Genomic DNA, 23,346 nt, shown 5'->3' with positions numbered 1-23,346 from the left:
CCTCTCCTCTGTAGAGTGTAAGCTCTTATGGTCAGTGGGGTCCTCTCTCTCCTGTAGAGTGTAAGCTCTTCTGGTCAGTGGGGTCCTCTCTCGCCTGTAGAGTGTAAGCTCTTATGGTCAGTGGGGTCCTCTCTCTCCTGTAGAGTGTAAGCTCTTATGGTCAGTGGGGTCCTCTCTCTCCTGTAGAGTGTAAGCTCTTATGGTCAGTGGGATCCTCTCTCGCCTGTAGAGTGTAAGCTCTTATGGTCAGTGGGGTCCTCTCTCTCCTGTAGAGTGTAAGCTCTTATGGTCAGTGGGGTCCTCTCTCTCCTGTAGAGTGTAAGCTCTTATGGTCAGTGGGGTCCTCTCTCTCTCCTGTAGAGTGTAAGCTCTTATGGTCAGTGGAGTCCTCTCTCTCCTGTAGAGTGTAAGCTCTTATGGTCAGTGGGGTCCTCTCTCTCCTGTAGAGTGTAAGCTCTTATTGTCAGTGAGGTCCTCTCTCTCCTGTACAGTGTAAGTTCTTATGGTCAGTGGGATCCTCTCTCTCCTGTAGAGTGTAAGGTCTTATGGTCAGTGAGGTCCTCTCTCTCCTGTACAGTGTAAGCTCTTATGGTCAGCGGGGTCCTCTCTCCTGTAGAGTGTAAGCTCTTATGATCAGCGGGGTCCTCTCTCTCTAGTGTAGAGTGTAAGCTCTTATGGTCAGTGGCGTCCTCTCTCCACTGTAGAGTGTAAGCTCTTATGGTCAGTGAGGTCCTCTCTCTCCTGTAGAGTGTAAGCTCTTATGGTCAGTGAGGTCCTCTCTCTCTCCTGTAGAGTGTAATCTCTTATGGTCAGTAGGGTCCTCTCTCTCCTGTAGAGTGTAAGCTCTTATGGTCAGTGGGGTCCTCTCTCTCCTGTAGAGTGTAAGCTCTTATGGTCAGTGGAGTCCTCTCTCTCCTGTAGAGTGTAAGCTCTTATGGTAAGTGGGGTCCTCTCTCTCCTGTAGAGTGTAAGCTCTTATGGTCAGTGCGGTCCTCTCTCTCCTGTAGAGTGTAAGCTCTTATGGTCAGTGAGGTTCTCTCTCTCCTGTAGAGTGTAAGCTCTTATGGTCAGTGAGGTTCTCTCTCTCCTGTAGAGTGTAAGCTCTTATGGTCAGTGAGGTCCTCTCTCTCCTGTAGAGTGTAAGCTCTTATGGTCAGTGTGATCCTCTCTCTCTCCTGTAGTGTGTAAGCTCTTATGGTCAGTGGGGTCCTCTCTCTCCTGTAGAGTGTAAGCTCTTATGGTCAGTTGGGTCCTCTCTCTCCTGTATAGTGTAAGCTCTTATGGTCAGTGGGGTCCTCTCTCTCTCCTGTAGAGTGTAACCTCTTATGGTCAGTGGGGTCCTCTCTCTCCTGTAGAGTGTAAGCTCTTATGATCAGCGGGGTCCTCTCTCTCTCCTGTAGAGTGTAAGCTCTTATGGTCAGTGAGGTCCTCTCTCTCCTGTAGAGTGTAAGCTCTTATGGTCAGTGAGGTTCTCTCTCTCCTGTAGAGTGTAAGCTCTTATGGTCAGTGAGGTCCTCTCTCTCCTGTAGAGTGTAAGCTCTTATGGTCAGTGTGATCCTCTCTCTCTCCTGTAGTGTGTAAGCTCTTATGGTCAGTGGGGTCCTCTCTCTCCTGTAGAGTGTAAGCTCTTATGGTCAGTTGGGTCCTCTCTCTCCTGTATAGTGTAAGCTCTTATGGTCAGTGGGGTCCTCTCTCTCTCCTGTAGAGTGTAACCTCTTATGGTCAGTGGGGTCCTCTCTCTCCTGTAGAGTGTAAGCTCTTATGATCAGCGGGGTCCTCTCTCTCTCCTGTAGAGTGTAAGCTCTTATGGTCAGTGGGGTCCTCTCTCTCTCCTGTAGTGTGTAAGCTCTTATGGTCAGTGGGGTCCTCTCTCTCCTGTAGAGTGTAATCTCTTATGGTCAGTGAGGTCCTCTCTCTCCTGTAGAGTGTAAGCTCTTATGATCAGTGAGGTCCTCTCTCTCCTGTAGAATGTAAGCTCTTATGTTCAGTGGGGTCCTCTCTCTCCTGTAGAACGTAAGCTCTTATGGTCAGTGGGGTCCTCTCTCTCCTGTAGAGTGTAAGCTCTTATGGTCAGTAGGGTCCTCTCTCTCCTGTAGAGTGTAAGCTCTTATGGTCAGTGGGATCCTCTCTCTTCTGTAGAGTGTAAGCTCTTATGGTCAGTGAGGTCCTCTCTCTCCTGTAGAGCGTAAGCTCTTATGGTCAGTGGAGTCCTCTCTCTCCTGTAGAGTGTAAGCTCTTATGGTCAGTGAGGTCCTCTCTCTCCTGTAGAGCGTAAGCTCTTATGGTCAGTGAGGTCCTCTCTCTCCTGTAGAGTGTAAGCTCTTATGGTCAGTGGGGTCCTCTCTCTCCTGTAGAGTGTAAGCGCTTATAGTCAGTGGGGTCCTCTCTCTCCTGTAGAGTGTAAGCGCTTATAGTCAGTGAGGTCCTATCTCTCCTGTAGAGTGTAAGCTCTTATGGTCAGTGAGGTCCTCTCTCTCCTGTAGAGTGTAAGCTCTTATGGTCAGTGGGGTCCTCTCTCTCCTGTAGAGTGTAAGCTCTTATGGTCAGTGGGGTCCTCTCTCTCCTGTAAAGTGTAAGCTCTTATGGTCAGTGGAGTCCTCTCTCTCCTGTAGAGTGTAAGCTCTTATGGTCAGTGGGGTCCTCTCTCTCTCCTGTAGAGTGTAAGCTCTTATGGTCAGTGGGGTCCTCTCTCTCCTGTAGAGTGTAAGCTCTTATGGTCAGTGAGGTCCTCTCTCTCCTGTAGAATGTAAGCTCTTATGGTCAGTAGGGTCCTCTCTCTCCTGTAGAGTGTAAGCTCTTATGGTCAGTGGGGTCCTCTCTCTCCTGTAGAGTGTAAGCTCTTATGGTCAGTGGGGTCCTCTCTCTCCTGTAGAGTGTAAGCTCTTATGGTCAGTGGGATCCTCTCTCTCCTGTAGAGTGTAAGCTCTTATGGTCAGTGGGGTCCTCTCTCTCTCCTGTAGAGTGTAAGCTCTTATGGTCAGTGGGGTCCTCTCTCTCCTGTAGAGTGTAAGCTCTTATGATCAGTGAGGTCCTCTCTTCTGTAAAGTGTAAGCTCTTATGGTCAGTGAGGTCCTCTCTCTCCTGTAGAATGTAAGCTCTTATGTTCAGTAGGGTCCTCTCTCTCCTGTTGATTGTAAGCTCTTATGGTCAGTAGGGTCCTCTCTCTCCTGTAGAGTGTAAGCTCTTATGGTCAGTGGGGTCCTCTCTCCTGTAGAGTGTAAGCTCTTATGATCAGTGGGGTCCTCTCTCTCCTGTAGAGTATAAGATCTTATGGTCAGTGGGTTCCTCTCTCCCCTGTAGAGTGTAAGCTCTTATGGTCAGCGGGGTCCTCTCTCTCCTGTAGAGTGTAATCTCTTATGGTCAGTGGAGTCCTCTCTCTCCTGTAGAGTGTAAGCTCTTATGGTCAGTGGGGTCCTCTCTCCTGTAGAGTGTAAGCTCTTATGATCAGTGGGGTCCTCTCTCTCCTGTAGAGTATAAGATCTTATGGTCAGTGGGGTCCTCTCTCCCCTGTAGAGTGTAAGCTCTTATGGTCAGCGGGGTCCTCTCTCTCCTGTAGAGTGTAATCTCTTATGGTCAGTGGAGTCCTCTCTCTCCTGTAGAGTGTAAGCTCTTATGGTCAGTGAGGTCCTCTCTCTCCTGTAGAGTGTAAGCTCTTATGGTCAGTGGGGTCCTCTCTCTCCTGTAGAGTGTAAGCTCTTATGGTCAGTGGGGTCCTCTCCCTCCTGTAGAGTGTAAGCTCTTATGGTCAGTGAGGTCCTCTCTCTCCTGTACAGTGTAAGCTCTTATGGTCAGTGGGGTCCTCTATCTCCTGTAGAATGTAAGCTCTTATGATCAGTGGGGTCCTCTCTCTTCTGTAGAGTGTAAGCTCTTATGGTCAGTGGGGTCCTCTCCCTCCTGTAGAGTGTAAGCTCTTATGGTCAGTGGGGTCCTCTCTCTCCTGTAGAGTGTAAGCTCTTATGGTCAGTGGGGTCCTCTCTCTCCTGTAGAGTGTAAGCTCTTATGGTCAGTGGAGTCCTCTCTCTCCTGTAGAGTGTAAGTTCTTATGGTCAGTGAGGTCCTCTCTCTCCTATAGAGTGTAAGCTCTTATGGTCAGTGAGGTCCTCTCTCTCCTGTAGAGTGTAAGCTCTTATGATCAGTGGGTCCTCTCTCTCCTGTAGAGTGTAAGCTCTTATGGTCAGTGAGGTCCTCTCTCTCCTGTAGAGTGTAAGTTCTTATGGTCAGTGAGGTTCTCTCTCTCCTGTAGAGTGTAAGCTCTTATGGTCAGTGAGGTTCTCTCTCTCCTGTAGAGTGTAAGCTCTTATGGTCAGTGAGGTCCTCTCTCTCCTGTAGAGTGTAAGCTCTTATGGTCAGTGGGGTTCTCTCTCTCCTGTAGAGTGTAAGCTCTTATGGTCAGTGGGGTTCTCTCTCTCCTGTAGAGTGTAAGCTCTTATGGTCAGCGGGGCCCTCTCTCTCCTGTAGAGTATAAGATCTTATGGTCAGTGGGGTCCTCTCTCCCCTGTAGAGTGTAAGCTCTTATGGTCAGTGGGGTCCTCTCTCTCCTGTAGTGTGTAAGCTCTTATGGTCAGTGGGGTCCTCTCTCTCCTGTAGAGTGTAAGCTCTTATGGTCAGTGGAGTCCTCTCTCTCCTGTAGAGTGTAAGCTCTTATGGTCAGTGGGGTCCTCTCTCTCCTGTAGAGTGTAAGCTCTTATGGTCAGTGAGGTCCTCTCTCTCCTGTAGAGTGTAAGCTCTTATGATCAGTGGGGTCCTCTCTCTTCTGTAGAGTGTAAGCTCTTATGGTCAGTGAGGTCCTCTCTCTCCTGTAGAGTGTAAGCTCTTATGGTCAGTGGGGTCCTCTCTCTCCTGTAGAGTGTAAGCTCTTATGGTCAGTGGGGTCCTCTCCCTCCTGTAGAGTGTAAGCTCTTATGGTCAGTGGGGTCCTCTCTCTCTCCTGTAGAGTGTAAGCTCTTATGGTCAGTGAGGTCCTCTCTCTCCTGTAGAATGTAAGCTCTTATGATCAGTGGGGTCCTCTCTCTTCTGTAGAGTGTAAGCTCTTATGGTCAGTGGGGTCCTCTCTCTCCTGTAGAGTGTAAGCTCTTATGGTCAGTGGGGTCCTCTCCCTCCTGTAGAGTGTAAGCTCTTATGATCAGTGGGGTCCTCTCTCTCCTGTAGAGTCTAAGCTCTTATGGTCAGTGGGGTCCTCTCTCTCCTGTAGAGTGTAAGCTCTTATGGTCAGTGAGGTTCTCTCTCTCCTGTAGAGTGTAAGCTCTTATGGTCAGCAGGGTTCTCTCTCTCCTGTAGAGTGTAAGCTCTTATGGTCAGTGGGGTCCTCTCTCTCCTGTAGAGTGTAAGCTCTTATGGTCAGTGGGGTCCTCTCTCTCTCCTGTAGAGTGTAAGCTCTTATGGTCAGTGGGGTCCTCTCTCTCCTGTAGAGTGTAAGCTCTTATGGTCAGTGGGGTCCTCTCTCTCCTGTAGAGTGTAAGCTCTTATGGTCAGTGGGGTCCTCTCTCCTGTAGAGTGTAAGATCTTATGGTCAGTGGGGTCCTCTCTCCTGTAGAGTGTAAGCTCTTATGGTCAGTGGGGTCCTCTCTCTCCTGTAGAGTGTAAGCTCTTATGATCAGTGGGGTCCTCTCTCTTCTGTAGAGTGTAAGTTCTTATGGTCAGTGGGGTCCTCTCTCCTGTAGAGTGTAAGCTCTTATGGTCAGTGGGGTCCTCTCTCTCCTGTAGAGTGTAAGCTCTTATGGTCAGTGGGGTCCTCTCTCCTGTAGAGTGTAAGATCTTATGGTCAGTGGGGTCCTCTCTCTCCTGTAGAGTGTAAGCTCTTATGGTCAGTGGGGTCCTCTCTCTCCTGTAGAGTGTAAGCTCTTATGGTCAGTGGGGTCCTCTCTCTCCTGTAGAGTGTAAGCTCTTATGGTCAGTGGGGTCCTCTCTCCTATAGAGTGTAAGCTCTTATGGTCAGTGGGGTCCTCTCTCTCCTGTAGAGTGTAAGCTCTTATGGTCAGTGAGGTCCTCTCTCTCCTGTACAGTGTAAGCTCTTATGGTCAGTGAGGTCCTCTTTCTCCTGTAGAGTGTAAGCTCTTATGGTCAGTGGGGTCCTCTCTCTCCTGTAGAGTGTAAGCTCTTATGGTCAGTGGGGTCCTCTCTCTCCTGTAGAGTGTATGCTCTTATGGTCAGTGGGGTCCTCTCTCTCCTGTAGAGTGTAAGCTCTTATGGTCAGCGGGGTCCTCTCTCTCCTGTAGAGTGTAAGCTCTTATGGTCAGTGGGGTCCTCTCTCTCCTGTAGAATGTAAGCTCTTATGGTCAGTAGGGTCCTCTCTCTCCTGTAGAGTGTAAGCTCTCATGGTCAGTGGGGTCCTCTCTCCTGTAGAGTGTAAGATCTTATGGTCAGTGGGGTCCTCTCTCTCCTGTAGAGTGTAAGCTCTCATGGTCAGTGGGGTCCTCTCTCCTGTAGAGTGTAAGCTCTTATGGTCAGTGGGGTCCTCTCTCTCCTGTAGAGTGTATGCTCTTATGGTCAGTGGGGTCCTCTCTCTCCTGTAGAGTGTAAGCTCTTATGGTCAGCGGGGTCCTCTCTCTCCTGTAGAGTGTAAGCTCTCATGGTCAGTGGGGTCCTCTCTCTCCTGTAGAGTGTAAGCTCTTATGGTCAGTGGGGTCCTCTCTCTCCTGTAGAGTGTAAGCTCTTATGGTCAGTGGGGTCCTCTCTCCTGTAGAGTGTAAGATCTTATGGTCAGTGGGGTCCTCTCTCTCCTGTAGAGTGTAAGTTCTTATGGTCAGTGGGGTCCTCTCTCCTGTAGAGTGTAAGCTCTTATGGTCAGTGGGGTCCTCTCCCTCCTGTAGAGTGTAAGCTCTTATGGTCAGTAGGGTCCTCTCTCTTCTGTAGAGTGTAAGCTCTTATGGTCAGCGGGGTCCTCTCTCTCCTGTATAGTGTAAGCTCTTATGATCAGTGGGGTCCTCTCTTTCCTGTAGAGTGTAAGCTCTTATGGTCAGTGGGGTCCTCTCTCTCCTGTAGAGTGTAAGCTCTTATGGTCAGTGGGGTCCTCTCTTTCCTGTAGAGTGCAAGCTCTTATGGTCAGAGGGGTCCTCTCTCTCCTGTAGAGTGTAAGCTCTTATGGTCAGTGAGGTCCTCTCTTTCCTGTAGAGTGTAAGCTCTTATGGTCAGTGGGGTCCTCTCTCTCCTGTAGAGTGTAAGCTCTTATGGTCAGTGGGGTCCTCTCTTTCCTGTAGAGTGTAAGCTCTTATGGTCAGTGGGGTCCTCTCTCTCCTGTAGAGTGTAAGCTCTTATGGTCAGTGGGGTCCTCTCTCTCCTGTAGAGTGTAAGCTCTTATGGTCAGTGGGGTCCTCTCTCTCCTGTAGAGTGTAAGCTCTTATGGTCAGTGGGGTCCTCTCTCCTGTAGAGTGTAAGCTCTTATGGTCAGTGGGGTCCTCTCTCTCCTGTAGAGTGTAAGCTCCTATGGTCAGTGGGGTCCTCTCTCTCCTGTAGAGTGAAAGCTCTTATGGTCAGTGGGGTCCTCTCTCTCCTGTAGAGTGTAAACTCTTATGGTCAGTGAGGTCCTCTCTCTCTCCTGTAGAGTGTAAGCTCTTATGGTCAGTAGGGTCCTCTCTCTTCTGTAGAGTGTAAGCTCTTATGGTCAGTGGGATCCTCTCTCTCCTGTAGAGTGTAAGCTCTTATGGTCAGCGGAGTCCTCTCTCTCCTGTAGAGTGTAAGCTCTTATGGTCAGTGGGGTGCTCTCTCTCTCCTGTAGAGTGAAAGCTCTTATGGTCAGTGGGGTCCTCTCTCTCTCCTGAAAAGTGTAAGCTCTTATGGTCAGTGGGGTCCTCTCTCTCTCCTGTAGAGTGTAAGCTCTTATGGTCAGTGGAGTCCTCTCTCTCCTGTAGAGTGTAAGCTCTTATGGTCAGTGGGGTCCTCTCTCTGCTGTAGAGTGTAAGCTCTTATGGTCAGTGGAGTCCTCTCTCTCTCCTGTAGAGTGTAAGCTCTTATGGTCAGTGGGGTCCTCTCTCTCCTGTAGAGTGTAAGCTCTTATGGTCAGTGGGATCCTCTCTCTCCTGTAGAGTGTAAGCTCTTATGGTCAGTGGAGTCCTCTCTCTCTCCTGTAGAGTGTAAGCTCTTATGGTCAGTGGGGTCCTCTCTCTCCTGTAGAGTGTAAGCTCTTATGTTCAGTGGGGTCCTCTCTCTCCTGTAGAGTGTAAGCTCTTATGGTCAGTGGGGTCCTCTCTCTCCTGTAGAGTGTAAGCTCTTATGGTCAGTGGGGTCCTCTCTCTCCTGTAGAGTGTAAGCTCTTATGATCAGTGGGGTCCTCTCTTTCCTGTAGAGTGTAAGCTCTTATGGTCAGTGGGGTCCTCTCTCTCCTGTAGAGTGTAAGCTCTTATGGTCAGTGGGGTCCTCTCTTTCCTGTAGAGTGTAAGCTCTTATGGTCAGAGGGGTCCTCTCTCTCCTGTAGAGTGTAAGCTCTTATGGTCAGTGAGGTCCTCTCTTTCCTGTAGAGTGTAAGCTCTTATGGTCAGTGGGGTCCTCTCTCTCCTGTAGAGTGTAAGCTCTTATGGTCAGTGGGGTCCTCTCTTTCCTGTAGAGTGTAAGCTCTTATGATCAGTGGGGTCCTCTCTTTCCTGTAGAGTGTAAGCTCTTATGGTCATTGGGTCCTCTCTCTCCTGTAGAGTGTAAGCTCTTATGGTCAGTGGGGTCCTCTCTCTCCTGTAGAGTGTAAGCTCTTATGGTCAGTGGGGTCCTCTCTCTCCTGTAGAGTGTAAGCTCTTATGGTCAGTAGGGTCCTCTCTCTCCTGTAGAGTGTAAGCTCTTATGGTCAGTGGGGTCCTCTCTCTCCTGTAGAGTGTAAGCTCTTATGGTCAGTGGGGTCCTCTCTCCTGTAGAGTGTAAGCTCTTATGGTCAGTGGGGTCCTCTCTCTCCTGTAGAGTCTAAGCTCCTATGGTCAGTGGGGTCCTCTCTCTCCTGTAGAGTGAAAGCTCTTATGGTCAGTGGGGTCCTCTCTCTCCTGTAGAGTGTAAGCTCTTATGGTCAGTGAGGTCCTCTCTCTCTCCTGTAGAGTGTAAGCTCTTATGGTCAGTAGGGTCCTCTCTCTTCTGTAGAGTGTAAGCTCTTATGGTCAGTGAGGTCCTCTCTCTCCTGTAGAGTGTAAGCTCTTATGGTCAGTGGGGTCCTCTCTCTCCTGTAGAGTGAAAGCTCTTATGGTCAGTGGGGTCCTCTCTCTCTCCTGTAGAGTGTAAGCTCTTATGGTCAGTGGGGTCCTCTCTCTCCTGTAGAGTGTAACCTCTTATGGTCAGTGGGGTCCTCTCTCTCTCCTGTAGAGTGAAAGCTCTTATGGTCAGTGAGGTCCTCTCTCTCTCCTGTAGAGTGTAAGCTCTTATGGTCAGTAGGGTCCTCTCTCTTCTGTAGAGTGTAAGCTCTTATGGTCAGTGAGGTCCTCTCTCTCCTGTAGAGTGTAAGCTCTTATGGTCAGTGGGGTCCTCTCTCTCCTGTAGAGTGAAAGCTCTTATGGTCAGTGGGGTCCTCTCTCTCTCCTGTAGAGTGTAAGCTCTTATGGTCAGTGAGGTCCTCTCTCTCCTGTAGAGTGTAAGCTCTTATGGTCAGTAGGGTCCTCTCTCTTCTGTAGAGTGTAAGCTCTTATGGTCAGTGAGGTCCTCTCTCTCCTGTAGAGTGTAAGCTCTTATGGTCAGTGGGGTCCTCTCTCTCCTGTAGAGTGAAAGCTCTTATGGTCAGTGGGGTCCTCTCTCTCTCCTGTAGAGTGTAAGCTCTTATGGTCAGTGGGGTGCTCTCTCTCTCCTGTAGAGTGTAAGCTCTTATGGTCAGTGAGGTCCTCTCTCTCCTGAAAAGTGTAAGCTCTTATGGTCAGCGGGGTCCTCTCTCTCTGCTGTAGAGTGTAAGCTCTTATGGTCAGTGGAGTCCTCTCTCTCCTGTAGAGTGTAAGCTCTTATGGTCAGTGGGGTCCTCTCTCTCCTGTAGAGTGTAAGCTCTTATGGTCAGTGGGGTCCTCTCTCTCCTGTAGAGTGTAAGCTCTTATGGTCAGTGGGGTCCTCTCTCTCCTGTAGAGTGTAAGCTCTTATGTTCAGTGGGGTCCTCTCTCTCCTGTAGAGTGTAAGCTCTTATGGTCAGTGGGGTCCTCTCTCTCCTGTAGAGTGTAAGCTCTTATGGTCAGTGGGGTCCTCTCTCTCCTGTAGAGTGTAAGCTCTTATGGTCAGTAGGGTCCTCTCTCTCCTGTAGAGTGTAAGCTATTATGGTCAGTAGGGTCCTCTCTCTTCTGTAGAGTGTAAGCTCTTATGGTCAGTGGGGTTCTCTCTCTCCTGTAGAGTGTAAGCTCTTATGGTCAGTAGGGTCCTCTCTCTTCTGTAGAGTGTAAGCTCTTATGGTCAGTGGGGTCCTCTCTCTCCTGTAGAGTGTAAGCTCTTATGGTCAGTAGGGTTCTCTCTCTCCTGTAGAGTGTAAGCTCTTATGGTCAGTAGGGTCCTCTCTCTTCTGTAGAGTGTAAGCTCTTATGGTCAGTGGGGTCCTCTCTCTCCTGTAGAGTGTAAGCTCTTATGTTCAGTGGAGTCCTCTCTCTCCTGTAGAGTGTAAGCTCTTATGGTCAGTGGGGTCCTCTCTCTCCTGTAGAGTGTAAGCTCTTATGGTCAGTAGGGTCCTCTCTCTTCTGTAGAGTGTAAGCTCTTATGGTCAGTGGGTTCCTCTCTCTCCTGTAGAGTGTAAGCTCTTATGGTCAGTAGAGTCCTCTCTCTTCTGTACAGTGTAAGCTCTTATGGTCAGTGGAGTCCTCTCTCTCCTGTAGAGTGTAAGCTCTTATGGTCAGTAGGGTCCTCTCTCTCCTGTAGAGTGTAAGCTCTTATGGTCAGTGGAGTCCTCTCTCCCCTGTAGAGTGTAAGCTCTTATGGTCAGTGGGGTCCTCTCTCTCCTGTAGAGTGTAAGCTCTTATGGTCAGTGGTGTCCTCTCTCTCCTGTAGAGTGTAAGCTCTTATGGTCAGTGGGGTCCTCTCTCTCCTGTAGAGTGTAAGCTCTTATGGTCAGAGGGGTCCTCTCTCTCCTGTAGAGTGTAAGCTCTTATGGTCAGTGGGGTCCTCTCTCTCCTGTAGAGTTTTAGATCTTATGGTCAGTGGTGTCCTCTCTCTCCTGTAGAGTGTAAGCTCTTATGGTCAGTGGGGTCCTCTCTCTCCTGTAGAGTGTAAGCTCTTATGATCAGTGAGGTCCTCTCTCTCCTGTAGAGTGTAAGCTCTTATGGTCAGTGGGGTCCTCTCTCTCCTGTAGAGTGTAAGCTCTTATGATCAGTGGGGTCCTCTCTTTCCTGTAGAGTGTAAGCTCTTATGGTCAGCGGGGTCCTCTCTCTCCTGTAGAGTGTAAGCTCTTATGGTCAGTGGGGTCCTCTCTCTCCTGTAGAGTGTAAGCTCTTATGGTCAGTGAGGTCCTCTCTCTCCTGTAGAGTGTATGCTCTTATGGTCAGTGAGGTCCTCTCTCTCCTATAGAGTGTAAGCTCTTATGATCAGTGAGGTCCTCTCTCTCCTGTAGAGTGTAAGATCTTATGGTCAGTGGGGTCCTCTCTCTCTCCTGTAGAGTGTAAGCTCTTATGGTCAGTGGGGTCCTCTCTCTCCTGTGGAGTGTAAGCTCTTATGGTCAGTGGGGTCCTCTCTCTCCTGTAGAGTGTAAGCGCTTATGTTCAGTAGGGTCCTCTCTCTCCTGTAGAGTGTAAGCTCTTATGATCAGCGGGGTCCTCTCTCTCCTGTAGAGTGTAAGCTCTTATGGTCAGTGGGGTCCTCTCTCTCCTGTAGAGTGTAAGCTCTTATGGTCAGTAGGGTCCTCTCTCTTCTGTAGAGTGTAAGCTCTTATGGTAAGTGTGGTCCTCTCTCTCCTGTAGAGTGTAAGCTCTTATGGTCAGTGGGGTCCTCTCTCTCCTGTAGAGTGTAAGCTCTTATGGTCAGTGAGGTCCTCTCTCTCCTGTAGAGTGTAAGCTCTTATGGTCAGTGGGGTCCTCTCTCTCCTGTAGAGTGTAAGCGCTTATGTTCAGTAGGGTCCTCTCTCTCCTGTAGAGTGTAAGCTCTTATGATCAGCGGGGTCCTCTCTCTCCTGTAGAGTGTAAGCTCTTATGGTCAGTGGGGTCCTCTCTCTCCTGTAGAGTGTAAGCTCTTATGGTCAGTAGGGTCCTCTCTCTTCTGTAGAGTGTAAGCTCTTATGGTAAGTGTGGTCCTCTCTCTCCTGTAGAGTGTAAGCTCTTATGGTCAGTGGGGTCCTCTCTCTCCTGTAGAGTGTAAGCTCTTATGGTCAGTGGGGTCCTCTCTCTCCTGTAGAGTGTAAGCGCTTATGTTCAGTAGGGTCCTCTCTCTCCTGTAGAGTGTAAGCTCTTATGATCAGCGGGGTCCTCTCTCTCCTGTAGAGTGTAAGCTCTTATGGTCAGTGGGGTCCTCTCTCTCCTGTAGAGTGTAAGCTCTTATGGTCAGTAGGGTCCTCTCTCTTCTGTAGAGTGTAAGCTCTTATGGTAAGTGTGGTCCTCTCTCTCCTGTAGAGTGTAAGCTCTTATGGTCAGTGGGGTCCTCTCTCTCCTGTAGAGTGTAAGCTCTTATGGTCAGTGAGGTCCTCTCTCTCCTGTAGAGTGTAAGCTCTTATGGTCAGTGGGGTCCTCTCTCTCCTGTAGAGTGTAAGCGCTTATGTTCAGTAGGGTCCTCTCTCTCCTGTAGAGTGTAAGCTCTTATGATCAGCGGGGTCCTCTCTCTCCTGTAGAGTGTAAGCTCTTATGGTCAGTGGGGTCCTCTCTCTCCTGTAGAGTGTAAGCTCTTATGGTCAGTAGGGTCCTCTCTCTTCTGTAGAGTGTAAGCTCTTATGGTAAGTGTGGTCCTCTCTCTCCTGTAGAGTGTAAGCTCTTATGGTCAGTGGGGTCCTCTCTCTCCTGTAGAGTGTAAGCTCTTATGGTCAGTGGGGTCCTCTCTCTCCTGTAGAGTGTAAGCTCTTATGGTCAGTGGGGCCCTCTCTCTCCTGTAGAGTGTAAGCTCTTATGGTCAGTGAGGTCCTCTCTCTCCTGTAGAGTGTAAGCTCTTATGGTCAGTGGGGTCCTTTCTCTCCTGTAGAGTGTAAGCTCTTATGGTCAGTGGGGTCCTCTCTCTCCTGTAGAGTGTAAGCTCTTATGGTCAGTGGGGTCCTCTCTCTCCTGTGGAGTGTAAGCTCTTATGGTCAGTAGGGTCCTCTCTCTTCTGTAGAGTGTAAGCTCTTATGGTAAGTGTGGTCCTCTCTCTCCTGTAGAGTGTAAGCTCTTATGGTCAGTAGGGTCCTCTCTCTTCTGTAGAGTGTAAGCTCTTATGGTAAGTGTGGTCCTCTCTCTCCTGTAGAGTGTAAGCTCTTATGGTCAGTGGGGTCCTCTCTCTCCTGTAGAGTGTAAGCTCTTATGGTCAGTGGGGTCCTCTCTCTCCTGTAGAGTGTAAGCGCTTATGTTCAGTAGGGTCCTCTCTCTCCTGTAGAGTGTAAGCTCTTATGATCAGCGGGGTCCTCTCTCTCCTGTAGAGTGTAAGCTCTTATGGTCAGTGGGGTCCTCTCTCTCCTGTAGAGTGTAAGCTCTTATGGTCAGTAGGGTCCTCTCTCTTCTGTAGAGTGTAAGCTCTTATGGTAAGTGTGGTCCTCTCTCTCCTGTAGAGTGTAAGCTCTTATGGTCAGTGGGGTCCTCTCTCTCCTGTAGAGTGTAAGCTCTTATGGTCAGTGAGGTCCTCTCTCTCCTGTAGAGTGTAAGCTCTTATGGTCAGTGGGGTCCTCTCTCTCCTGTAGAGTGTAAGCGCTTATGTTCAGTAGGGTCCTCTCTCTCCTGTAGAGTGTAAGCTCTTATGATCAGCGGGGTCCTCTCTCTCCTGTAGAGTGTAAGCTCTTATGGTCAGTGGGGTCCTCTCTCTCCTGTAGAGTGTAAGCTCTTATGGTCAGTAGGGTCCTCTCTCTTCTGTAGAGTGTAAGCTCTTATGGTAAGTGTGGTCCTCTCTCTCCTGTAGAGTGTAAGCTCTTATGGTCAGTGGGGTCCTCTCTCTCCTGTAGAGTGTAAGCTCTTATGGTCAGTGGGGTCCTCTCTCTCCTGTAGAGTGTAAGCTCTTATGGTCAGTGGGGCCCTCTCTCTCCTGTAGAGTGTAAGCTCTTATGGTCAGTGAGGTCCTCTCTCTCCTGTAGAGTGTAAGCTCTTATGGTCAGTGGGGTCCTTTCTCTCCTGTAGAGTGTAAGCTCTTATGGTCAGTGGGGTCCTCTCTCTCCTGTAGAGTGTAAGCTCTTATGGTCAGTGGGGTCCTCTCTCTCCTGTGGAGTGTAAGCTCTTATGGTCAGTGGGGCCCTCTCTCTCCTGTAGAGTGTAAGCTCTTATGGTCAGTGAGGTCCTCTCTCTCCTGTAGAGTGTAAGCTCTTATGGTCAGTGGGGTCCTTTCTCTCCTGTAGAGTGTAAGCTCTTATGGTCAGTGGGGTCCTCTCTCTCCTGTAGAGTGTAAGCTCTTATGGTCAGTGGGGTCCTCTCTCTCCTGTGGAGTGTAAGCTCTTATGGTCAGTGGGGTCCTCTCTCTCCTGTAGAGTGTAAGCTCTTATGGTCAGTGGGGTCCTCTCTCTCCTGTGGAGTGTAAGCTCTTATGGTCAGTGGGGTCCTCTCTCTCCTGTAGAGTGTAAGCTCTTATGGTCAGTGGGGTCCTCTCTCTCTCCTGTAGAGTGTAAGCTCTTATGGTCAGTAGGGTCCTCTCTCTTCTGTAGAGTGTAAGCTCTTATGGTAAGTGTGGTCCTCTCTCTCCTGTAGAGTGTAAGCTCTTATGGTCAGTGGGGTCCTCTCTCTCCTGTAGAGTGTAAGCTCTTATGGTCAGTGGAGTCCTCTCTCTCCTGTAGAGTGTAAGCTCTTATGGTCAGTGGGGCCCTCTCTCTCCTGTAGAGTGTAAGCTCTTATGGTCAGTGAGGTCCTCTCTCTCCTGTAGAGTGTAAGCTCTTATGGTCAGTGGGGTCCTTTCTCTCCTGTAGAGTGTAAGCTCTTATGGTCAGTGGGGTCCTCTCTCTCCTGTAGAGTGTAAGCTCTTATGGTTAGTGGGGTCCTCTCTCTCCTGTGGAGTGTAAGCTCTTATGGTCAGTGGGGTCCTCTCTCTCCTATAGAGTGTAAGCTCTTATGGTCAGTGGGGTCCTCTCTCTCCTGTGGAGTGTAAGCTCTTATGGTCAGTGGGGTCCTCTCTCTCCTGTAGAGTGTAAGCGCTTATGTTCAGTAGGGTCCTCTCTCTCCTGTAGAGTGTAAGCTCTTATGGTCAGCGGGTTCCTCTCTCTCCTGTAGAGTGTAAGCTCTTATGGTCAGTGGGGTCCTCTCTCTCCTGTAGAGTGTAAGCTCTTATGGTCAGTAGGGTCCTCTCTCTCCTGTAGAGTGTAAGCTCTTATGATCAGCGGGGTCCTCTCTCTCCTGTAGAGTGTAAGCTCTTATGGTCAGTAGGGTCCTCTCTCTCCTGTGGAGTGTAAGCTCTTATGGTCAGTGGGGTCCTCTCTCTCCTGTAGAGTGTAAGCGCTTATGTTCAGTAGGGTCCTCTCTCTCCTGTAGAGTGTAAGCTCTTATGGTCAGTGGGGTCCTCTCTCTCCTGTAGAGTGTAAGCTCTTATGGTCAGTGGGGTCCTCTCTCTCCTGTAGAGTGTAAGCTCTTATGGTCAGTGGGTTCCTCTCTCTCCTGTAGAGTGTAAGCTCTTATGGTCAGTAGGGTCCTCTCTCTCCTGTAGAGTGTAAGCTCTTATGGTCAGTGGGGTCCTCTCTCTCCTATAGAGTGTAAGCTCTTATGGTCAGTGGCGTCCTCTCTCTCCTGTAGAGTGTAATCTCTTATGGTCAGTGGGGTCCTCTCTCTCCTGTAGAGTGTAAGCTCTTATGGTCAGTGGGGTCCTCTCTCTCCTGTGGAGTGTAAGCTCTTATGGTCAGTGGGGTCCTCTCTCTCCTGTAGAGTGTAAGCGCTTATGTTCAGTAGGGTCCTCTCTCTCCTGTAGAGTGTAAGCTCTTATGATCAGCGGGGTCCTCTCTCTCCTGTAGAGTGTAAGCTCTTATGGTCAGTGGGTTCCTCTCTCTCCTGTAGAGTGTAAGCTCTTATGGTCAGTGGGGTCCTCTCTCTCCTGTAGAGTGTAAGCTCTTATGGTCAGTAGGGTCCTCTCTCTCCTGTAGAGTGTAAGCTCTTATGGTCAGTGGGGTCCTCTCTCTCCTGTAGAGTGTAAGCGCTTATGTTCAGTAGGGTCCTCTCTCTCCTGTAGAGTGTAAGCTCTTATGATCAGCGGGGTCCTCTCTCTCCTGTAGAGTGTAAGCTCTTATGGTCAGTGGGTTCCTCTCTCTCCTGTAGAGTGTAAGCTCTTATGGTCAGTGGGTTCCTCTCTCTCCTGTAGAGTGTAAGCTCTTATGGTCAGTGGGGTCCTCTCTCTCCTGTAGAGTGTAAGCTCTTATGGTCAGTGGGGTCCTCTCTCTCCTGTAGAGTGTAAGCTCTTATGGTCAGTAGGGTCCTCTCTCTCCTGTAGAGTGTAAGCTCTTATGGTCAGTGGGGTCCTCTCTCTCCTATAGAGTGTAAGCTCTTATGGTCAGTGGCGTCCTCTCTCTCCTGTAGAGTGTAAGCTCTTATGGTCAGTGGGGTCCTCTCTCTCCTGTAGAGTGTAAGCTCTTATGGTCAGTGGGATCCTCTCTCTCCTGTAGAGTGTAAGCTCTTATGGTCAGTAGGGTCCTCTCTCTCCTGTAGAGTGTAAGCTCTTATGATCAGCGGGGTCCTCTCTCACCTGTAGAGTGTAAGCTCTTATGGTCAGTGGGTTCCTCTCTCTCCTGTAGAGTGTAAGCTCTTATGGTCAGTGGAGTCCTCTCTCTCTCCTGGAGAGTGTAAGCTCTTATGGTCAGTGGGTTCCTCTCTCTCCTGTAGAGTGTAAGCTCTTATGGTTAGTGGAGTCCTCTCTCTCCTGTAGAGTGTAAGCTCTTATCGTCAGTGGGGTCCTCTCTCTCTCCTGTAGAGTGTAAGCTCTTATGGTCAGTGGGGTCCTCTCTCTCTCCTGTAGAGTGTAAGCTCTTATTGTCAGTGGGGTCCTCTCTCTCCTGTAGAGTGTAAGCTCTTATGATCAGTGAGGTCCTCTCTCTCCTGCAGAGTGTAAGCTCTTATGGTCAGTGGGGTCATCTCTCTCCTGTAGAGTGTAAGCTCTTATGGTCAGTGGGGTCATCTCTCTCCTGTAGAGTGTAAGCTCTTATGGTCAGTGGGTTCCTCTCTCTCCTGTAGAGTGTAAGCTCTTATGGTCAGTGGGGTCCTCTCTCTCCTGTAGAGTGTAAGCTCTTATCGTCAGTGGGGTCCTCTCTCTCCTGTAGAGTGTAAGCTCTTATGATCAGTGGGGTCCTCTCTCTCCTGTAGAGTGTAAGCTCTTATGGTCAGTGGGGTCCTCTCTCTCCTGTAGAGTGTAAGCTCTTATGGTCAGTGGGGTCCTCTCTCTCTCCTGTAGAGTGTAAGCTCTTATGGTCAGTGGGGTCCTCTCTCTCTCCTGTAGAGTGTAAGCTCTTATGGTCAGTGGGGTCCTCTCTCTCCTGTAGAGTGTAAGCTCTTATGGTCAGTGGGGTCCTCTCTCTCTCCTGTAGAGTGTAAGCTCTTATGGTCAGTGGGGTCCTCTCTCTCCTGTAGAGTGTAAGCTCTTATGGTCAGTGGGGTCCTCTCTCTCCTGTAGAGTGTAAGCTCTTATGGTCAGTGGGGTCCTCTCTCTCTCCTGTAGAGTGTAAGCTCTTATGGTCAGTGGGGTCCTCTCTCTCCTGTAGAGTGTAAGCTCTTATGGTCAGTGGGGTCCTCTCTCTCCTGTAGAGTGTAAGCTCTTATGGTCAGTGGGGTCCTCTCCCTCCTGTAGAGTGTAAGCTCTTATGATCAGTGGGGTCCTCTCTCTCCTGTAGAGTGTAAGCTCTTTTGGTCAGTGGGGTCCTCTCTCTCCTGTAGAGTGTAAGCTCTTATGGTCAGTGGGGTCCTCTCTCTCCTGTAGAGTGTAAGATCTTATGGTCAGTGGGCTCCTCTCTCTCTCCTGTAGAGTGTAAGCTCTTATGGTCAGCAGAGTCCTCTCTCTCTCCTGTAGAGTGTAAGCTCTTATGGTCAGTGGGGTCCTCTCTCCCCTGTAGAGTGTAAGCTCTTATGGTCAGTGGGGTCCTCTTTCTCCTGTAGAGTGTAAGCTCTTATGGTCAGTGAGGTCCTCTCTCTCCTGTAGAGTGTAAGCTCTTATGGTCAGTGAGGTCCTCTCTCTCCTGTAGAGTGTAAGCTCTTATGGTCAGTGGGGTCCTCTCTCTCCTGTAGAGTGTAAGCTCTTATGGTCAGTGGGGTCCTCTCTCTCCTGTAGAGTGTAAGCTCTTATGGTCAGTGGAGTCCTCTCTCTCCTGTAGAGTGTAAGCTCTTATGGTCAGTGGGGTCCTCTCTCTCCTGTAGAGTGTAAGCTCTTATGATCAGTGGGGTCCTCTCTCTCCTGTAGAGTGTAAGCTCTTATGGTCAGTGGGGTCCTCTCTCTCCTGTAGAGTGTAAGCTCTTATGATCAGTGGGGTCCTCTCTCTCCTGTAGAGTGTAAGCTCTTATGGTCAGTGGGGTCCTCTCTCTCCTGTAGAGTGTAAGCTCTTATGGCCAGTACGGTCCTCTCTTTCTCCTGTAGAGTGCTCATGGTTGTACTGTCCTATATATGTTTGCGTCAATCCGAGCTCCATAGACTTCAATAACTGCTGCCAGCTTCTTCCTCATCCCAATATTGTGAAACTGGTCTGACTATAGGTCCTTCCTCTAGTAAATCTTTGGACACAGGTCCTTGTCCTTGGTCCATTGTGCTTTTCTTATTCCTGTTTTTCACCTTGACTCTGGAAGTTGTTTCGCCAATATACAGAGTCCTCATTGACAGACTGTAGAAGGAAAGAGCTCCACAATGTATATCTTTACGTAGAGATATGTTTAGTGATATATAATTCCCCCACATGTGCTCAGTAGCCCCCTCCTCAAGCTGGCATATCAGGTTTCATTTAGGACTTAGGAAATGTACCTTTGCAAGTGGACAATAGACTTGTGACCTCATCCTCACACACCTGAAGCTGGACACACCTCTTTTAGCTGGACAAAAAAGGCACAAGACACATGTGCTCTGCCTCTTTTGCTCTCTGGCTTGCTGGGAAGATCATGGACCCACATGGTGGATAAGTACTCTGTATCCCCTTTTCTTACTAGGCCCTGTAACCTCTTAGGCCTTAGGGTTAGTAAGCTATAGATTGGGAGGACTGATATTGTATGTGTGATTTGGGTAATCGGGCAGTTAATTGTGGGTTTTTATATTGTGGTGATATTGTTGTGATATTACTGGACATTGTGGGTTATTACTGTGTGATACTGTTGGGATATCACTATATACTGTAGTGATATTACTGTATCAGAGTTGTGATATCCGTATATATATATATTTATAGTCACCAGCTTGGGTATAAATATATATGTATGCTATAGCCTGCAGACTTGTGTGTGTGTGTAATAAATATCCTTTATTGTTACACTGTTTTGTCTCATTTAGTATATAATATAAGGAAAAGATAACATTGAGGCATATTTAGTGGATATTAATTATTAATAGTCAAGTTTGGCGATAATAGTTAATATCGGACCTCAATAGAGGTGCTAAGAGAGTTCCCACTTTGATAACCATAAGGTTTGATATTTTGTGGAGGAAACCCCTCCTTTAACACAGACATTGGTAGGGAAGTGTAAGTGTGCCCATTTGTAAGGGATATACTTCACCAGTACACGGACATGGGTAGTAACTTGATGACAGATTCCCTTTCACAGGCTTTAATGTGCTGCATATATAAATGGGAGCGGACAATTTACCAGAATTATTTGATGATTTGCAGGATGAAGACTCTTTTCCTCATTGCTCTCACCTGGATGGTGTCTGATGGCGCTCCTACAGGTTCAGTAAACTTCTTTCTTTACACTTTATATCAATGGATGATTGATGTGATTACATACTGGCAATTCCATTAATAATGGAAGCTCTTTCTGACAGTCAAATCTATAGGGCATTGCGCTGGCTTAAAAATAAGCATGCAGTCTGAGGCAGCATCCTGAAGGTAAAAAGAACTGGAGAAATGGAAAAAGAAGATTACCTGCATGTCTAGTGTTATTTGGTTTGGGGCATGATTACTTCCAACAGTTAGAACTAAGAATTCAGGAAATGTAATCTCCACCCCTAAGGAGCACTGCAAGAAGCCAGGACAGCCCCCAAGATGTCCAATGGATGTCAACTTGTTAAACTTTGCCCTCTTTATTATGCAGTTTACATAGCAGAGATCAGGCAAAACCAAGACTCTTGGGAAGTATGACACTGGGCATTTGTTTTGGGAGTCTTGGGCCTGTAACTGTTTAGAAAGTTTAGTCATTAGTCTGTGTTATTTTTAGGGTCTGGAATAGAGTTCTTTTTATTTTAAGGAGTCTTGTTTGAGGTTTGTATTTATTTTGGGGTCTGGTCTGTTGTGTGGTTGTAGGGCTTATAGTAAAATATGTTATTGCCTTTGCTTTTCCCTCTCGTACCGGTGCTGTATGTTATCAGTGTTTGTACTGTATATAGGTTTACATGTGATGGTATTGCTACACGATTTAAGTGTATTACCACTTCTTATATAATGGTACTGCTACACAATCAAGTGTATTACCATGTCTTCTTCTGCTAAATGTATATATTATATTTGGTGTGCCTGTTATGTAGGGACAATGTAGTATTAAGTTTGGCCGCTAGATGGGGCATTTTTGTACACCTAGGTTAGCATGGTGGTGGTTCAGTGCACATCATACCAGTTACTGTAGAACGGTCAGCTGCAGCTAAGGGAAGGAGTGTTTCCTGTATCTAGTCAGAAGGGCCGAGCACCCAGACAGTCCACACGGGCTCTAGGCCCAGGACATTAGCAGCTACAACGCAACATTACTTGACTTTAAGGAGAGAGCCCAGCCATCCACAGCATCAGGCCAGAAAAACAGAGGCCAGTACAGCATTAAGGAAGAAGACAGTACGCTGGCACAGTTTGCCCTAGAATATGGCAGCTTATAGCTTGGGCAGATGTCCTCAGTTCCGGGGCGAAACAGTGGCAGCAGCAGAACCCAGAAGCAGTAAACTGGGAACAGGACAGCGCTCGGACATCATAGAGCACAATACTGAAGGGCAGGTCACTCGCCAGGAGGCAACTTGCTTCATAGGTTGAAACTCTTTTGTCTGAGAAAGGCCTAACCGTGGCAGAGCAGAATTGGGAGGACACTGAGGACCCGTGCGGCACGGTCCGACCCGGGTATGTGTTATGTTAAAGGAAGGAAGGTGCAGGGAGAGAAGAGGAAATCAGTAATGCTGATTCCGATGTAATTGCTGTGAAGAGTATGGATGTGCTTTGTAAAGCTTGCAGTAAAGTTATTGATTTGAATGTTGGAAAGGACTGTGTCTCAATATTTGTTGCATCCATTGATGGGAACCTGCAGCGAAGCAGAGGTGACCCTGACGGCGTAGAGAATGGAGCCACAGATAAACATATTAATGGACAATGTTTTCATGTATTGGGAAACCAGGCCACTGATGTACCAGAGTGTTTGGTCATGACTACAGCCCTGGGCCGTCCCCTTACATGGTCTGCATTGATAGTGATGAATGATGTGTGATGTCATAAAATGGGGTGTGGCCTATTTAGTAGGATGGAGACGACACCAACATTTTTTATGCTTCATATGTCATATATCTCTTAACAATAGTGGTGTGTCAATGGGCTGCCAAGGCAGTCGGGGTCTACTGAAGACCCATATTGATGTCATCATTGTCTTTCCAGGAGGCTGGGCTTCATATCAGATCATCATTTGTTCTCTGTACTACAGTGTAAATTGCAATCAAACAAACTATCTCAAGTTTAAGTTCCCTACTTAAAAAATATACTAAAAATGGAAAAAAAAATTATAAGCTATTAAAGCATTCCTTTTTCCTATTCCAAAAATGCAGAAAAAAAGAAATAAATGAACGTACCCGGTATAAAATCAATTAACCAATACGATAAACAGTGTATAGTAAACAAATTTGAAGCTTCAAATTTGCCATTTTTCGATTAATGAACCTCCCCAAAACTGGTCCCAATAAAAACATCAAATCACTTCACAAAAATCAAGCCTTCTCACAGCGCCATCGATGAAAAAAACCTAAAATTAAAGTTATGAATTTCTGAATTTTTTTTAAACATCTAGAGCATAATAATAACTTTAATTTTTTGACTTAAAGTATCACAGTTCCATGCAATTGTTAATGCATGCTGCCATATGCAAATGCCAAAGGAATTAAAACGTAAAAGACAAAAGCGGAATTTCATTTTTTTCACTATTTCAGATTAGTTAATGTAGGGAGGTGCAGCACTGTGGAGAAGATGGTAGGATGGTAGACAGAGAAGAGGAGGAGATGTGGTGCGGTGCAGCACTGTGGAGAGGACGGGTAGGATGGTAGACAAAGATGATGAGGAGATGTAGGGCGGTGCAGCACTGTGGAGAGGACGGGTAGGATGGTAGACAAAGATGATGAGGAGATGTAGGGTGGTGCAGCACTGTGGAGAAGACGGGTAGGATGGTAGACAGAGAAGAGGAGGAGACGTAGGGCACTGCAACACTGTGGAGAGGACAGGTAGGAAAACATAGTGAAATTGGCCTGAAGTGTGGTACACATCTGTTACCCACAGGTAGAGGTGGTGGAAAAGTTTGACGATGAGCACTTCAAAAGACAGGGGAACACAAGTCAGGTCTCTGGGGGGATGATTTGCATATATATATATATATATATATATATATATATATATATATATATATATATATATATATATATATATATATATATATATATAAATAGAATATGAATGATAACACCAAAAGTTTTTCTCCACTCATGGTTAGCAGTTGGGTGAAGCCATTTATTGTCAGACTACCGTGTTTTCTCTTTTTAAATCATAATGACAACCCAAAACATCCAAATTATCAAAAGTTCCCATACCCTGGTGATTTTGGCCTGATAACATGCACAGAAGTTGACACAAATGGGTTTGAATGGCTACTAAAGGTAACATCCTCACCTGTGACCTGTTTGCTTGTAATCCGTGTGTGCGCATAAAAGCTGAGTGAGTTTCTGGGATCCAGACAGACTCTTGCATCTTTCATCCAGCCTCTGACATTTCTGGATTGTGAGTCATGGGAAAAGCAAAAGAATTGTCAACGGAACTACGGGAAAAGGTAGTTGAACTGTATAAAACAGGGAAGGAATACAAAAAGATATCCAAGGAATTGATAATGTCAGTCACCAGCGTTCAAACTGTGATTAACAAATGGAAAATCAGGGGCTCTGTAATAACAAAATCATGGTCAGGTAGACCAACAAAAATGTCAGCCACAACTGCTAGTTCGGGAT

General features: G+C 47.9%; 1 protein-coding gene across 1 annotated transcript in view; it reads left to right on the top strand.

Annotated features, from left to right (window-relative positions):
- Nucleotides 1–23,346, top strand: part of LOC143808800 (fucolectin-like) — a 113,855-nt gene that overhangs the window by 77,399 nt on the left and 13,110 nt on the right. The window contains exon 2 of the mRNA XM_077291843.1: nucleotides 19,787–19,845. Within this exon, the coding sequence (XP_077147958.1) occupies nucleotides 19,788–19,845 (58 nt within the window). The 5' untranslated portion in view covers nucleotide 19,787. The remainder of the gene's footprint in view (nucleotides 1–19,786; nucleotides 19,846–23,346) is intronic.

Source organism: Ranitomeya variabilis, chromosome 2 (assembly GCF_051348905.1).
Source record: "Ranitomeya variabilis isolate aRanVar5 chromosome 2, aRanVar5.hap1, whole genome shotgun sequence".
Taxonomy (NCBI): domain Eukaryota; kingdom Metazoa; phylum Chordata; class Amphibia; order Anura; family Dendrobatidae; genus Ranitomeya; species Ranitomeya variabilis.
The sequence above is the reverse complement of the archived record's forward strand: the minus strand, read 5'-3'. Positions and strand labels throughout refer to the sequence as shown.